At 46.6% G+C, this 17851-nt stretch overlaps 1 protein-coding gene across 3 annotated transcripts in view; it reads right to left on the bottom strand.

Annotated features, from left to right (window-relative positions):
- Positions 1–17851, bottom strand: part of LOC102394597 (FXYD domain-containing ion transport regulator 6) — a 35730-nt gene that overhangs the window by 3719 nt on the left and 14160 nt on the right. For 2 of the 3 annotated variants that reach the window (XM_044929710.2, XM_044929711.2), the window contains 4 exons: positions 2188–2250; positions 1522–1560; positions 1335–1409; positions 723–759 (listed from right to left, as the gene is read on the bottom strand). In XM_044929710.2, the coding sequence (XP_044785645.1) occupies positions 723–759; positions 1335–1409; positions 1522–1560; positions 2188–2245 (209 nt within the window). In that variant the 5' untranslated portion in view covers positions 2246–2250. Of the gene's footprint in view, positions 1–722; positions 760–1334; positions 1410–1521; positions 1561–2187; positions 2251–4280; positions 4285–17851 lie in introns of those variants that run through there. The other variant, XM_044929712.2, reaches the window with a different exon arrangement.

Genomic DNA, 17851 nt, shown 5'->3' with positions numbered 1-17851 from the left:
GCAGGCAGACAAGATGCAAGCCCATCAGAGGTCTCCAGGGCAAACCCAGAGAGCACCGCCACTCCCCTTGCTGGGGCAGGGCCCAGGGATTCATCTCCTCCAGGTCATGGTGGATCATTCTTCATTATGGGGCTCATGGCATGCGGGGCAGTCAGAGGAATTTACCGGCACCCTTCGATGTTGGCACCCGAGAGGGATAAGTGCTGGGAAGGGGTGTGTCCTGTCACTGACTTGGGACTTCTGAGGTCCAGGGCTGTCCTGAGTTACCATGGGGACTAATGAGTGTGCCCTTATGTAGGGGCAGAAGGGTGAGTGAGAGGAAGCCCAAATTTCCACAAAAATCAAAGAGCCTCATGAACAGGTGACCCGCAGAGCAGCATCACAGGTCCTGGAGAGAGGAGACAGACCTCTAGAGAGACCCTGAGGCCAAGCCCAACTGTCTCAAGGGCCTCCAGACAAGGATCCAGCATCTTCTTCCTCCCCCTCCCCCACCCCACACATACATCAGAAGAAAGAAGGGCAGGCTGACCCTTGACCTTTTGACCTCTCCTTTGCCCCCAAGGCTGCCTGGCAACTCTCAAAACTTCTACCCCTACCCCAAGGCACATGGCCTGTCTCCGAGACAAGAATCCAGAAATACATTCATTTGGGGTCACACACCACGGGCCCCTCCCTGTGCCCCCCAGCGTCACCCCAGGTGCCCACAGCAATGGCATCCTTACCGCGGCTTCTGATTGAAACTGCACTTGCATCGGCGACCTGAAAGGCAAAGAAACCATCCAGGGTCAGTGTCTGGCTTGGCCAGAGCAGGGCTGCGCTGTTAGTCTGTGGGACGGTGTGACTAGTGGCCTGGGATTCTGCGCAGTGAGCGACTTGCACAGCTGTATGTGGCGATCCTTGGTTGGAGGAGGGCTCTTCTGATGTCAAGGTTCAACACAACTGTGTTCTTGACCACGTAAGCGCTGACAGCTGCGAGCAGCCCAGGCTCACGAGGCAAACAAACGCAGGGGGACATGCCTCGGAGCCCTCCAAGGCCAGCCCCTGTCTCCTCTCCCCTGTGACTCCCCAACTCATGCCCTGATGGATACAGCCACCCCGCCCCTTTGTATCTGTGCTTGTTTTCATCGAGTACTTACTCTGTTCATGCTTCACTGTTTCACTGAGCACCTATTATGTGCCCAGCAGCGTATTAGGTTCTGGAGATAACTAGGAAGATAGACGGGCTCCTTCCCTCTCCAGGAAAGAGAACTGCAAGGCTTTTACACCGTATGCCACCTGCTTCACAGCCACAGACATTGCCCTTCGAGAGTGAGCAGAGGAACAAACATACTTACTGAGGATAAGCAGGATCCCCACCGAGAAGAGGACCACAGCAAACACCAATCCCCCAATTCTCAGGGTCTGGTAGTCTGCGAAGGGAACAAGGGTGAGAGTCAGAAGAGGGGGAGGGCCAGGGAGAGCACGTCGGTCCCGTCCATGGATGGGGTTGTGCCTCCCCCCACCATCACCATCACCACTCACCATAATGAAAAGGGTCCTTTTCTTTCTCCTGCTCAGTGGCTGGAAAAACAAACAGGCGTGGTCAAGAGGAAGACAGCTCACATCCTGATACCCAAGTCTCCCACCTTGTCTCACAGGCCTCACTCCCCACACAAGGATCCCTGGAAAGCAGGGCCCAGGAAGCAGAGACGCTCACAGAAGCATGGAAGGATGGGCCGCCTGCCAGGGTCACTGCAGGGGCCAAAGGCAGGTGCAGCTCAGAGCCCGAGTCAGAGTCTGTGTTCACAGGAGACCCACGTATTGCCCCTTCTGAATCTTAAATCATCCCCAAAAGGCAGGGGGATTTTCTTCTTGTTACAGGTGGGGAGGCTGAAACCAAGGGAGGACATGTGACTCGCACAGTCTAGACTGATGTGCAAGTCTGGCTCCCAGTACTCAGGCTGAGTCTACAGGGACCTGCTTGATGGCTTGATGGCAGGAGCCAGGGGGGAGAGCTGGGCAGGCTGGATTGGGGGCTGAGTTAGCTGCTGCCTTCCAGGACTTTCTTTGCAGACTAAAGGCGGGGAAGCTGATCAGACAGGTAGAATCTCAGAGGCCCCCACCCTGAGTGTCCCACAGGGCCAGGACCTTCCATGAGAAAGGGCTGTGGCTGCCATCCTGTCGAGCCAGGTCCTGAGAGGTACTCACCACTGGCCAGGACCGCTGGGGCCAGGAGGCCACACAGGAAGAGCAGCACCACTTCCATGGCGTCTGGGGACAGAGGGAGGGAAATGATTCTCTGGGTAGGAGACTCCCCACTCTAACCCTCAGCCCGGCCGGGGCCCCAGTCGGACTCCCACCCTGACGCTAAGCTCTCCCCTTAGATGCTTTGAAAGCCAAAGCAGCTGCCATTGACAGACTCCTTACAGAGGGCTCTGCAAGCATGAATGTAATTACAATGGAATCAGTTCAACCAGCAGGCGCTGTGACTAATAACCCGTTTTGCAGGTGAAGAGCCTGAGCTTAAAGGAGGTGAATAACACTTATGAAGCAAGCAGCAGAGCCTGGATCCTAACCCAGCTCAGGAATGCCTCCACCAGGCCGCCTCTCCGGTGCCAAAGTCACAAAACCCCAAGGGTTTGGGGAGAATATCTCACCTGAGTCCTCCTCCCCAGACCACCCAGAGACATGGCCATCTCTAGCTCATTAAGATGACTGGGACTTGTGCCCTCATCCTCTACAACTGAGACCCACTGGCGGAAGTTATTTCTATCAGATTAAATGGGGGCAGGGAGACCAATGCCCCTCGTGTCCAGCCAGGGGTGAGGGTGGGAGGCTTGCTGTTTCCTGGATTCTGTATAGTAATCCCTGAAGGGCGGACAGCTCTCCCTCAAGGTGCCCCTGCACCCTCTCACCTCCAAAGTGCCCAAGTCAACTCCTCTCATAGACTCTAGTTCATAAACCTCTGAAAGGTGGTTTGATTAAACAAAGGGAGCATGGAGACAGGTTCTCGGAGCATCAACGCCCAGCCTCCCCTTCCCCAGCAGGTGCCTGAGACTTCTGCTCAAGCCCCTGGTCTCGGGTCAGTGGTCCCTGGATGGGCCATCTGGATGGAGGCCGAGGGCAGGGCAGCTGGTCCCTCCCAGGGATGGATTTCGGTGCAGTTACACATGCCTCACTCCTGGGCTTAAAGGAGGGCACTAGAGAGCCAGAGAGGTAAAGGGAAAGAGACCCAGGCCAGAAAAGACCAAAGCTTCTTGCTCTTTCTTGGTGGGGTGAGATTGGCTGCGGTCTGACCTCCTGCACACTCTCTAGCAGTCAGGACCACACGTGCTCAGAGGGTTCATTCCTCTCCTGGCCCAGCAGCCCGCGGCCCCCAGCTGCCCTTCACCTCCCGGCCAGCAGAGGTCAGAATAGCTCCATCCGCAATCAAACCACGGCAGTGACCCTGGACTCCACTTGGAATTCAAGAAGCATTTCTCATAAGGCAGTCATTTGCTTTTAATGCTACTTCACTTAATATGTGTATTTCTTTTAAATTTCACATTATATTTCATAAGTATAAAAACATATGTAACACATATAATGAAACAGTAAAAGGAAACACCCATAAAGCAGCTTAAGAACTGGCACTTTGTACACACTGCTGCATTTATCTACTTCCTCCAACCCATCCCCTTGCCTTACTCCCAGAAGTAAACAGTACCCTGAACACAGACGTTTAACAAGTTCCTTGCTTTTCTTTAAAAAAAAGTTTAAAAATTAAGATACAATTCACATACCACAAAATTCATTTTAAAGCGTACAATTCAATGATGTTTAGTATATTCACAAAATTGTGCACTATCATCTTTAAGAAACGTTCATCATCCCAAAAGAAAGCTGGTACCCACGGGCAGTCATTTCTCATTATCCCTTTCTCACAGTCCCTGACAATTACTACCTACTTTCTGTCTCTATGGATTTACCTATTCTGGGTCTTTTATATAAACATATCATAAAATACATAGCCTTTTGCATCTGGTTTCTTCACTTAGCATAAAGCTTTCAAGGTTCATCTATACTGTAGCATGTATCAGTACTTTTTATGGCTGAATAATATTCCATTGTATACTACTACTAAGTCGCTTCAGTCGTGTCGGACTCTGTGCGACCCCACAGACAGCAGCCCACCAGGCTCCGCTGTCCCTGGGATTCTCCAGGCAAGAACACTGGAGTGGGTTGCCATTTCCTTCTCCAATGCATGAAAGTGAAAAGTGAAAGTGAAGTTGCTCAATCGTGACCCCGGGACTGCAGTCTACCAGGCTCCTCTGTCCATGGGATTTTCCAGGCAAGAGTACTGGAGTGGGGTGCCATTGCCTTCTCCATTCCATTGTATGAAGATATATACATATTGCTCTTTTTAAAGAATATTTATCACTTACATGTATCTAACGAATGCATCAGTGGAGCTTCTTTGAGCTTTATAATGTATCACTTTGTTTCATCTTCTGACACTGGCTTTTTTGTTGTTGTTCAACACTTCTAAGACTCATTTATAAACACAGTTCATTCATTTTTCAGTGTTATGTAATACTTTACTGTGCAGGTAAATATTATCATGTATTGGTCTGTTCTATCAACAGATTTCCCCCCCAGTTATGTGCTATTATAGTGTAGTTTTTGAACATATTTTGAATTTGTTGCCTAGCACACAAGGGCACTGTTTTTCAAATCTTTTAACTACCACTTTCACAGGAAATATTTTTTATGTTGGAACCCAGTACAAATATACATACATGTAAACCACAAATAACAATATTGCTAAACAATACTTAGCCTTTAAAAGGATGATGCCCTCTGATATTTTCCATTCTGTTTCTTTAAAAGAAAAAAATGGCTAGGCCAATTAATGGCTAGACCCATAAATTACTTAGCGGGTCACTCTTCAGTTTGAAAAATTATATTCAAGAGATAAGTTTAGGAGTTAAGTCATTGGGTTGTACAAATTATCAACTTTATAGAAAATGTTAAAACTATTTTACAAGTGACCATCCCCACTTTAAAGTCCCACCATTGCATATGACTGTCCCTACTACTCCACATCCTTATCACTTGCTATTACTAGACTGCTTAATTTCTGCCAATCTAGAAGTGTAAACTATGGTCTCAACTGGATTCCTTAGAAATGCAGTTTAGCTTTTGATTGTTTATTTGCCATGCCTGTTTCTTCATCAGTGATGGCCCTTTCATGTCTTCTGTTCAGTTTTCCAATGGGTTGACATCACTATTATTCACTTATTATTCTGGATACTAAAGTTTTGTCATTAAGGATACTTGCCTTTTTACATTTTTACTGTCTCTCAATGAGTACAATTTCTTACTTCTAATGTTACTGAATGCAATCATCTTTCTGTCTTGTTTAAAGATATTCCTTGTCACCCTGAGTCAGAAAGAATTTGCAGGACTTCCCTGGTGGTCCAGCAGTTAAGACTCTGCACTCTCAATGCAGAGAGCCAGGTTCCATCCTGGTCAAAGAACTAGATCCCGCAGGCCGAAACTAAAGATTTCACGCTGCAACTAAAAGGTCCCACCCCACATGCTGAAACTGAAGACCCTTCATGCTGTAACTAAGCCTCAGTACAGCCAAATAAATACTTTAAAAAATATATTTTTTTCTTCTAAATATGTTAAAGTTCTGTCTTTTACATTTAAGCCTATATTCCATCCAGAATGGATGTCTATGGAAGGCATGAGGTTGGGACCCGATTCTTGCTTTTTCCACCTGACAGTCAGATGTCCTGGACAGCACCATCTGTCGGTATCTTCCCTCACTATGCACACGGCCACTCATGTCATGTATCTGGTTTCTGTTCAGGTGTGGGTCTGTTTCTGGCCTTTCTCTTTGGATCTACTGGTCCGTTTGTCTGTCCCTGCATCAAGATCACTGTTTCAGATGTTCCCAAGTGGTGGGAGATGTTTCCTCGTCTTTTTCTCCTCTCTTCTCTGCCTCTCTTACCTCTTCCTTCAGGAATGTCTTTGCTATTCTTGGTCTTCTGCTCTTATATATATATTTTAGAATCAGTCTGTCAAATTCATCTAAAATGATTGGGATTTTCATAGGAATCACAATTTACCTATTCCCTTGTGGCTCAACTGGTAAAGAATACACCTGCAATGTGGGAGACCTGGGTTCAATCCCTAGGTTGGGAAGATCCCCTGGAGAAGGGAAAGGCTACTCACTCCAGTATTCTGTCCTGGAGAATTCCATGGACTGCATGCATAGTCCATGGGGTCACAAAGAGTTGGACACAACAGAGCGACTTTCACTTCACTTCATAGAACATGCGGACAATTAACATTTTTGTGATATTGAATCTCCTATCTATAAATAAATCTTTCCATTTGTTTAGATTCTTTTCAATGTTTTTTTTTTTTTTTTTGGCTCTGCCATGGGGCATGTGGGATTTTAGTTCCCTGACCAGGGATCGAACCTGTGCCCCCTGCAGTGGGAAGTGCAGAGTCTTAACCACTGCCCACTGGACTGGCAGGCAAGTCCCTCAATGTATTTCAATAAAGTTTTATAAATGCTTTCCTATAGATCTTCCACATCTTCTGTTAGATATATTCCTTATTATTTTATTGTTATTTAAAATACTGTCTCTTGTGTTTTCTAATTTTTGCAGGTATGGAGAAAGGCAATTAATTTGTATACATTGATCTTAAATCCAATCATCTTACCAAACTCTCTTACTATTTCTAGTAATTTACCTATAGGTCCTTTTGGTTTCTCTGTGGACATATCTGTAAATGATATAAGACTATTTCTTCTATTCTAATAGAAGAATATAGTGTTTATTTCTATTTCTTGTCACACTGTACTGCTAGGACTTATAGTAAAATGTAGAATAGAATCAGTGATAAAAGACATACACACATATAGTCTTACTAATTTTTAAATTTGTGTGTATGTTTATTTTTAATTTTCCCCCAGCTTTACTGTGATATGACATTATAACATTGTGTAAGTTTACGGTGTATAATTACCACAATAAAACTTGTTAATACTTCCATCACCTCACATAATTACCTTTTGTCTGTGTGTGTTGAGACTGGATAATGAAAATGTAGTATATGTGTTTATATGTGTGTGTGTGCACACGTGCGCACACTTACACACTCGGTCATGTCCCTCTCTTTGCAACCCCATGGACTGTAGCCCACCAGGCTCCTCTGTCCATGGAATTTCCCAGGCACAAATACTGGAATGGGTTGCCATTTCCTTCTCCAGGGCATCTTCCCAACCCAGGGATCGAACCTGCGTCTCCTGCGCTGGCAGGCATCTCCTGCATCGGGATGTTATTTAGTTATAAAAAAGGAGATTACTGATTTTAAATAGATTTCTTCTAACATTTTAGAAGTTCCCCTCTAATCCTGGTTTTCCAACATGTTTCTCTTTTATATTAATTATGAATGACTACTCTACATCTATATTTTTTAACCTACATCAATGAAGTAAAGTGAATATAAAATTATCTAATGTTAAATCATCCTTGCATTTGTGGGATGAAAGCAATGTATTATTTTAAATAAATTGATGGATTTGGCTTGCTGATATGTTGTTTAAGATTTTTGCATTTATGTGCATGAGTGAGATGGGGCTGCAATTTTTATTTTATTGTATCAACCTTGCCTGCTTTTGGTATCATGGTAGTACTGGCCTCACAGAACAAGTATTTCCTCTCTTGCTATTCCCTGGAAGAGATTGCAGAAGATTGAAATAAATATAGTATAAATAAATAGTACATTCTTTGAAAATTTGGTAGAACTAAACTATAAAATCACCTGACTTAGTATTTTCTTTGTGGGATAATTTTAACTTGTCTTTTCAATGAGTTAATGGTTACGACACTCTTTGGCTTCCCAGACGGTTCACTGGTAAAAGAATCTACCTACCAATGCCGGGGACACAGAAGAAGCAGGTTCAGTCCGTGGGTCTGGAAGATCCCCTGGAGTAGGAAATGGCAACCCACTCCAGTATTCTTGCCTGGAGAATTCCATGGACAGAGGGGGATGGCGGACTACAGTCCAGGGGGTTGCAAAAGAATCAGACACAACTGAAGTGACTGAGCTCGCACACACACACACACACACACACACAACATTCTTCAGATTTCTACCTTTTTCTTGATGGACTGCAGCCCGCCAGGCTCCTCTGTCCATGGGATTTCCCAGGCAAGGATACTGGAGTGGGTTGCCATTTCCTCCTCCATGGGATCTTCCCTGAATATAGTTAGTGAGTTATAATTTTTACAGAAATGTTTCCTTTTCTATTCAAATTTACTGCCATAAGGTTGTTTGTAGTATTTTCTAGCTATCATTAGAAATCTTTGTTGGATCTGAATTATGTTCTTTTTCACATTGTTAATTTTGTTTATTTGCAACAACTCCCTTCTGTCTTGATTGGACTCACTAGAGATTTACCTGTTTTATTAGTCTTCTCAAAGAACCAACTCTTAATTTTGTTGATCCTCTTTATGGTTTTTTAAATTATTCTTAATTCTGCCCTTAAACATTCTTTGGGTTTATTCCATTGTTTTCTCTTTAGATTTGTGTTCTTTTATTGTATATCTAGCTCATTAATATTTAGCATTTCTTGTTTTCTAATCTTAGCACTTAAGACTATAATCGTCCAAGTGCCACTTTCATTCCAAATATAAGCTTTGAAATGTGACTTTTTGATTATTGTTTAGTTCTTAGTATTTTAGACTTGTGCTATAATTTATTTGACCTGTGCATCAAGAAGCATGCTTTTTAAATGTTCAAATGTATAGTGATTTTAAATTTACTTTTGTTACTAACCTGAAGTCTGCTCCTGCCCCTAAAAAGGGCTCTAAAAAAGCTGTGACCAAGGCCCAGAAGAAGGACGGCAAGAAGCGCAAGCGCAGCCACAAGGAGAGCTGCTCCGTGTACATGTACAAGGTGCTGGAGCAAGTCCATCCGGACACCGGCATCTCGTCCAAGGCCATGAGAATCATGAACTCCTTCATTAACGACATTTTCGAGTGCATCGCTGGCGAGGCATCGCGCCTGGCGCATTACAACAAGCGCTCGACTATCACTTCCAAGGACATCCAGACCTCTGTGCACTTGCTGCTGCCTAGGGAGCTGGCCAAGCACGCCGTGTCTGAGGGCACTAAGGTTGTCACCAAGTATACCAGCTCCAAGTAAATATAATATGCCTAGCCACTGTTAACGGAGAAGGCAATGGCACCCCACTCCAGTACTCTTGCTTGGAAAATCCCATGGACGGAGGGCCTGGTGGGCTGTAGTCCATGGGGTCACTAAGAGCCGGACACGACTGAGTGACTTCACTTTCACTTCACTCTAACTTAAGTGCACTGTGGTCAGAGAATGTGCTCTGTACTATCTGGATATCTTGAAATTTATTGAGACTTGCTTTGTGATCTAGTATATGGTTATTCACTTCAAAAACTATACTCCATGTATTAAATTACAAATTCTTTTATTGTTGGGAAAAAAGTTCTATATGCCATTGTGTGTGTGTGTGTGTGCTAAGTCGATTCAGTAGTGTCCTACTCTTTGTGACCCCATGGACTGTAGCCCACCGAGCTTCTCTGTCCATGGGATTATCCAGACAAGAATACTGGAGTGGGTTGCCATTCCCTTCTCCAGGGGATCTTCCCAACCCAGGAACTGAACCCAGGTCTCCTGCATTATAGGCAGATTCTTTACTGTCTGAGCTCCCAGGGAAGTTCCTGTATGCCATTGCTGCTGCTAAGTCACTTCAGTCGTGTCTGACTCAGTGCAACCCCATAGACGGCAGCCCACCAGGCTCCCCTGTCCCTGGGATTCCCCAGGCAAGAACACTGGAATGGGTTGCCATTTCCTTCTCCAATGCATGGAAGTGAAAAGTGAAAATGAAGTCGCTCAGTCATGTCCGACTCTTTGTGACCCCACGGACTGCAGCCTACCAGGCTCCTCCGCCCATGGGATTTTCCAGGCAAGGGTACTGGAGTGGGGTGCCATTGCCTTCTCCGTGTATGCCATTAGATTAAGAAAATTAACCATATTGTTGAAATTTCTATATGTTTTCTCATGTTTTGACTGTGTGACCAATTTGAGAAAGTTGCTTTATAATCTACCACTGTGAGGATGAATTTATAAATTTATCCCCAAATTTCTTACAATATTATAACAGTAAGTTTAAAATTGTTACCTTGTCCTGCGAGCTGGCTCTTTTACGATCACATATGAATCCTGTCTTAAATTCTACTTTACTTTCTACTTTTCTTTATGCATTGTGTGTATCTTATCATCTTACAGTAAACAGCTAGATTTAAAAAATTCGACCTGATTATTAACTGTCAAGTTTACTCCACTTAACTTTATTGTGACTATTGACATATTTGGTCTGATTTCTATCACCTGTTTCCCTCCTACTTTTCTTATGTGTATTTCTCTTTCGATTTTTTTCTCTAATTTATTTTCTCCCTCTACTGCTTAAGAAATTATCCAAGCTACTTCTAGTCTTTTAGTAGTTACCTTTGGAATTTGATCATTTGTATTTTCTATAGACTGAATGTTTGTGTCCCCAAAATTCATGTGTTGAAACCTAATCCTCAATGAGATGGTATTTGGAGGTAGGCCTTTGGGAGGTAATTAGGTCATGAGTTGGGGGAGCCCTTATGATGAGATTAGTGCTCTTTTATAAGAGACCCCAGAGAACCCCCTTGCCCCTCTGCCATGTGAGGGGTCAGTGAGGAGACGGCTGTCTATCAGCCAGGAAGCAAGCCCTCATCAGACACTGAATCTGCTGGCACCTGGATCTTGGACTTCCCAGCCTCCAGATATATGAGAAATAAACATCTATTGTTTATGAGCCACCTAGCCTATGGTATTCTGTTATAGCAGCCTCAGAACAGACCAAAACAATATTCAATTTCACAAAGATTTAATTTATATTTTTGGTTGTGCCACATGGCTTGTGGGATCTGAGTTCCCCAACCAGGGATCGAATGCAGGCTCCTGGCAATGAAAGCGCTGAGGACCAACCACTAGCACGCACGCGCAGCTGCTTCGGTCGTGTCCGACTTCTTGTGATCCTATGGACTGCAGCCCACCAGGCTCCTCTGTCCATGGCATTCTCCAGACTAGAATAGTGGAGTGGGTTGTCATGCCCTCTGCCAGGGGATCTTCCCAACCCAGGGATCAACCCCTTGTCTCCTGCACTGCAGGCGGATTCTTTATCTATTGAGCCACCTGGGAAGCCCCACTAACCACTAGACATCCAGGGAATTCCCTTAACAATGAGTTTAAATGTCTACGGCTAACCCAGGGATCAAACCCTGGACTCCTGCATTGCAGGCAGATTCTTTATCAGCTGAGCCACAAGGGAAGCCCAAGAATACTGGAGTGGGTAGCCTATCCCTTCTCCAGGGGAATCTTCCCGACCCAGGAATCAAACTGGGGTCTCCTGCATTGCAGGCAGATTCTTTATCAATTGAGCTATCATGGAAGCCAAAATGTATAATAGTTATAAGGTAAAATATTCTTCTTGAAAAATACAAATCACCCCCTACCTGATACATATGCTATTATTGTACAAAATTTCAGTTCTGTTCTTAGTTCTAGGAAATAGGTATTCGCGTTTGTATTTCTTGGAAAGAAACACTTTATAGATTCACCTGTGTGTATAGTGGCCAGCCCTCAAGAGAGCCCCCAGTACCTCCTGGCATCCACACCTCTGTGCAATCTCCTTTCACAGTGCACCAGGGCTAGTATGCTGCTGCTGCTGCTGCTGCTGCTGCTAAGTCGCTTCAGTCGTGTCCGACTCTGTGCGACCCCATAGACGGCAGCCCACCAGGCTCCCCCGTCCCTGGGATTCTCCAGGCAAGAACACTGGAGTGGGTTGCCATTTCTTGCTCCAATGCATGAAAAGTGAAAAGTGAAAGTGAAGTCACTCAGTTGTGTCCGACTCTTAGCAACCCCATGGACTGCAGCCTACCCAGCTCCTCCATCCATGGGATTTTCCAGGCAAGAGTCTGGAGTGGGGTGCCATTGCCTTCTCCGAGGGCTAGTATGAGTGACCAGTAAAAACATGGCAGAATTGATGTTACTTCCAGTATCAGATTATAAGCACCACAGCTTTCTTTTCTTGCTTTCTCTCTCAAGGATTGCTTGCTGTAGGGAAAGTTACCTGCCATGTTTAAGGATGCTCAGGCTTCCTTGTGGAGAGGCCCACCTGGCAAAGAATCGAGGAGCTCGGTTCAAAAGCCCACTAGGAAGTAAGGCTGCCATGAACCATTAAGCGGGCTTGATCATCCAGCCTTCACTGACTGTCACCCTGGCTGCCAGTTTGACTGCAAGCTCATCAAAGGCCCAGAGCATAACCACTCAGCTCCTCTCCTCCCTGACTGCTGACCCTCAGAAACTGTGCAAGATAAGAAACATTTGTTGTTTTAAGCTACTGTTATGTTGCAACAGATAACTCATGCCGTGTATCCACTAACCCATTTGTTTATGATTCCTTTTGAATCTCAGGCATCCAGCAAGCCATTTTTCTTGATTCCTGGAGAACATCTTAGAATTTTCTTTTATGAAGATCTATTAGCTGTAAACTCAGTTTTTCTTTATCGTTCACCCTTCTGGGGGGCAGATCTCACATTCCCCAGTAATTCCAACCTTCTAGTGTTCAAGCCTTGGTCTAATTCTCTCCCCTGAACAGGGGCAGCAGCTGGGACTGCTTCTAGCCAGCAAAGGGGTTATGAGGCAAGCAAGGCCCCTCCGGGGAGGAGGAAGGACACAGGTCAAGGGTCCCAGGCCACTAGTCACAGCTACACCTCTCCACAGCTCCACCTAATTACCTCCATAGATGCTTAGGTTCAAGTAAATCCCCACCCCCGACACACACATATGCACTGAATTCCTAAACAGAGGTATACAATTCCAGGTTCTGCAAGGGATAAACAGGCAAGCAAGACGGGGGGCAGTGTGTGAAAGCAGAGCACTCAAGATATTTCAGCAAATGTGAAGAGAGCTTCACGAGAGGCAGAGACTACACTCAAGGAATAGCCCGCATGGCAGGGCTGAGAAGAGGGAGCAGGGAATACAGCAGGGCACCTGGGCTGCTTCCATGGAGGAGCTGACATTCCAGCTGAACCCTGAAAGCAGGATGGGATTCTGAGGGACAGCGGTAAGAAAAGAGAAAAGGAAAGGCATTCTGGCAGAGGAAACAGCATGAGCAAAGGCAGTGAGAAGGGAAAATGGGGATCACAAACAGTATTCAATTTCAAGTTCAGTTCAAGTTGCACCTCGAGGCACTTCATTCAGTAGTGGCCACCTGAAGTGGCTTCCTCAGAAGGCTTCTGAATGAGGGCAGGTAGATGTGAGGGCCTTCATCCATCTGTGATGTCTGCATAGCGCAGGAGGGGCCGTGACAGCCATCTGCCAAGTATTTGCCATTTTGAGAATAAGATACCTTCCAAAACAGTGAATAATCGAGTTGTGTAAAGCATGAGAGTGTGGGTGGTGAGAATTCTGATAAGAGAGCTGGAGTCAGCCTCTAGAGGATCTTGCACGCCAGGCTAAAGAGTAAAGACCTGTCTTTGTATTCTAAAGAAAACATTTCTGATCAAGTTACAGTGAGCTGAAAGAAATACTGTTACAGATCTGGAAAGAGACCAACTCTCCTCCTTCAAGCTGCTGCCCAGGCCAGGACTACGCCAGCCACACCTCAGCATAAGCTTCCTTGGGGGGCCTCTTGGCCCCCACACCCATTTTTAAAAATCTCACTGGTTCCTCTGGCACTATCCCTGAGTCGAGTGGCCAAGGACGCAGACAGAGCCTCTGAAGGGAAACAGAATGTCTTTCTCTCATGGCTGCACTGAGGACCTCTATCTCTTTCTCCTCTCCCTCCCATACAACTGCCCCTCACATTCCTTTCTCCCAGAAGGGAGGCAAGGCTGGCCGAGGGGTGGGGGAGGTTGAGAGGTGGTAGGTGTGGTAAACCCCATTTCCAGGCCACAGAGGCTAAGTAGTAGATTGAAAGGTGGGTGGGAATTTTTGGAAGATGGAAAAGCAAGGCAGAGTTGGGTGGAGCTGGGAGAGGGGGTTCAGGAACATCACATTAGCCACCTGCACATGTGAGATCATGGGCCCCCCTACCTAGGAGAGCCTGCAAACCTGGCCCCCTGGGATGGGGCTCCGGCAAAGTCCTCACTTTTAGACGGGGATGGGGTACTGTCCTCCCCATCTGGAAAACAGAACCAGCCACCTTGTGCGTCCGCTGAAGCATCTTCAGAGAAACAATTCAGTATCCACTCATTTTCCTGCTCTGTTCCGTGCTCTCATTTATCTCGACACTGATAAACAGCTGACACTTCGGGTGGCAACAGCCTGTCCATGTTAATTTCCCCCCCGATCTCTCTGCCGTCTGCACAGTTGCTTTTCTGCATGTGCAGGAGAGAGCAATCAGAAGAGTTTCTCTGGTGATTATCTTTCCATACTGAGTCACATAATTTCACATAATTGCCGGGTAAAAGCTGCTCAGAAAGAGAAGCCACGAGCTGATGATATAGCATCACGCTATATTATTTTTGATTCCACGAAGCAGTGAGGTAGATCAGAATACCCAGTTCTATTGTGAAAATAACTCAGAAACAACCTCCCTTTAAAATGCACAAGCTCCAAATTACAGGGAAACATCCTCATCTCTGTCTCACTCAGCCCCCAAGGCCTCGCTTCCCTTCCCTGGCATCCCACCTGCTTGCCTTCCTTAGGGTTCAGCCCATCAAAAATGTGCCCAGAGGGATCACCAAGGCCTGGGTCCTGGCAGGATCCCCAAAGAAAGATAAGGCCCCCTCCCTAGAAAAGACATGCCAGAAGGGGACCTTTATGGGGTCACAGAATGCCTGGAAAAGTGAAAGTGTTAGTCGTTCAGTCAAGTCCGACTCTTTGTGACCCTATGGACTGTAGCCCACCAGGCTCCTCTGTCCATGGGATTTTCCAGAATACTGGAGTGGGTTGCCATTCTCTTCTCCAGGGAAGCTTCCTGACCCAGGGATCGAACATGGGTCTCCTGCATTGCAGGCAGATTCTTAACCATCTGAGCCACCAGGGAACCCCTAATACCTAGGCCTCATTGTTTAGGCTAACTGGTTACCCTAGACTGTTATTGCAAACCAAGGAACAAGATTTAGCCTATGATGTATCCAAATCTTTGGAACAAAGAAGCCTGTTAAAAGATTTTGCTGTGTATAAATAGGACATAAGCACGATGTGAGGTACACCAGATGGACTTAGAAGCACTGAATGCCAGTGAGTTAGAATGATTGAGATGAAAGCGCTTTATTTGAGGAGTCTGAAGAGCCAACAGAGAAGTGATGTAGCCAATGCATCTACCCAGAACTCACACCGCCAGCTCCTGCCTGCAGCTCTGATATGCTGGGACTGGGCGCTGGGCAGGCCAGGACTGGAGGAGGGGAGTACCATGAGGGAAACAAGCAGGCTGGGCAATGCCTGAGGGTGCTCCGGTAGCCTGGCTGGAGCCAGGAAAGAAGCCAAGGCACCTACAGGAATGCAGTGACCGAGGCAGTGAGGAGCGGGGAGAGAAGGACTGACAGGCTCCCGGCTCTGCATGAGAAGATCATCTTTAGGGATTTCTTTGGCGGTCCAGTGGTTAGGACTCTGCACTTCCACTGCAGAGGGCACGGGTTCAATTCCTGCTTGGGGAACTATGATCCCACATGCTGTGTGGCTTGTCCAAAAAGATAAAGACTGCCTTTGGTTGGTCAGATGTCAAGGGGGCCGTGCTGGCTTCTGGGAAGGCGACTGATAGAACCACGTCCACAAAGGGTCTTCAGAAGGCTTGGAGCCAACACCTCACTCTCTCAACAGGAGGCAAAGAGATGATCAGAAGAGTCCTTTCTGATTATTCTGGCTGTACTGTGTGGGTGAGTTGGTAAAGAATCTGCCTGCAATGCAGGAGACCCGGGTTCAATCCCTGAGTCAGGAAGATCCCCTGATGAACCCACTCCAGTATTCTTGCCTGGGAAAATCCCATGGACAGAGGAGCCTGGCGGGCTATGGTAGATGGGGACACAAAGACTTGGACGCGACTGAGCAACACACACACACACTTCTCACTGTAGCATAGATCTGAATGGTCTGAGGCCGGGCTAAGGGCTGAAAGCAGAGACTAAAAATTATCACAGACAAATTGGTCTGATTTATGGGGAAAGAGGTGGATGCTTTACATTCCTAAGACATTAGTAAGTCTTACTGTTTGGGAGGAAAATATTATAGAAGGCAAGAAGTCTGATGTCTTTGGAGTCAGGGGCCTGGCTCCAGCAGCCCTTTCAAGCCTCCTTAGCATGTTTCTATGAAAGGGTCATGCGTGCCCTCCATGAATGGCACCTTTGGTCCTCAATCATACGTGCTCAGGAATGAGGCTTGGGTGTATGGTCAGTATAATCTGGTGGGTGAGGCCCAACTCCCAGCCCGGCTTTGAGGTGCACTGTGCTTTTATGAGAACGTGGGCGACATAATGCCTCCAGGCCACACAGGCTGGAATGCTGTCTTTGACCTTCTCTGGCACCCCTTCCGCCTCCCGGTCTTCCCACTCTCCATCCCGGCTGGGGCAGCCAGGCGTCCTCTGCACTCAAGCAAACCACCTCCAGTCACATGCAGCTGCCCTTCTCTCTAAACTGCTCATCACCTTTTGCTTCCCAACTTAGATGCTTTGATTCAAAGCTCTCTTGGGATTTTATGTACAGGAGAAAAAGAAAGCAAACAAAGGGCCAGTCATCACCTACACGGCTGCTCTGTCTGGAATTGTTCCCGGGGGTATTTTGGGGTCCTTCCTGACTGAGCCCAGCACTCCACTCCACCTTCTCTGTACCAAGCTGCTTTCAGGATGGGGAGGGTCTGTCCCTCACTTCATGTCCATGTGACAAGTGGCCTGGAACGGAGGCAGGGACCACACCGTGGCCTCAAACCCCTACAGTGTGCCCTATACTCTTGGACCTTGAAGCTCCCAGAGATCAGTTATCACCAAGTTTCATCATCTGTTTCTGTAAAATGCAAGGTGATTCTTCTCTCTTTGGCCCCTTTTGGAAGGTTCAAGGGGGCTTCTCTAGTGGCTCAGGTACTATTCTTACTACTTTAAATATTCATTCTCATTGAATCTTAAAAATAGCCTGGAAAATATATGTTACCATCAAACCCATTTTAAAGGGAAAGAAACTGAGGCAGAGAAAGAATGGTCCCTTGGTGGATGAGAGCTGGATTCCATACTTCCGCCCAGCTCAGTCTGCCTCCCTGCTGAGGGAAGAAGGGTAAGCTTCCTGCTGTGAGCCCTGGACTCCAGCGCCCCCAGCCCCACACCCCAGGGGAGGGTTCACACCCACTCAGGGACAAAGGCCACAACAGGCCACCTGCACTGCTGCGCCAGAGGGCTCACGCCCCTGGCAGCTGCCACTCTAGTCCTTGCTGCTGTGCCAATCCAGTGGGCTTAGGCTGCAAGGCTCAGGCCCGGAGAGAATCAGATAAACTCTGCAAAGAGGGGGCTCCCGCCTCTGGGTAAACATTTACCAACCAAGTCCTAACATTGCTGGCCTCATACATACCCCTGACAGAAAGACACAGTGGAATTCAGTGTCTGCCAGCTCACACCCAAGAGAGAATTTCTATTCCCTTGTGGATAGAGCTGTTCACTGGAGAGGGTGTTTTTTTTGGTAACAGAGTATGGAATTTGTGCAGCTGTTTAGGTCAGAGTTGACAGCATAGCATGGAGGGATCTGGAGGATCAGCCAACCCCACTGCCCACTTTCCAAGGCTATTATAAAAGTCAAGTGAGGTAATATACGTGAAG

The sequence above is a fragment of the Bubalus bubalis genome, chromosome 16 (assembly GCF_019923935.1).
Source record: "Bubalus bubalis isolate 160015118507 breed Murrah chromosome 16, NDDB_SH_1, whole genome shotgun sequence".
Taxonomy (NCBI): domain Eukaryota; kingdom Metazoa; phylum Chordata; class Mammalia; order Artiodactyla; family Bovidae; genus Bubalus; species Bubalus bubalis.
This window is presented reverse-complemented; position numbering and strand designations above follow the sequence as displayed.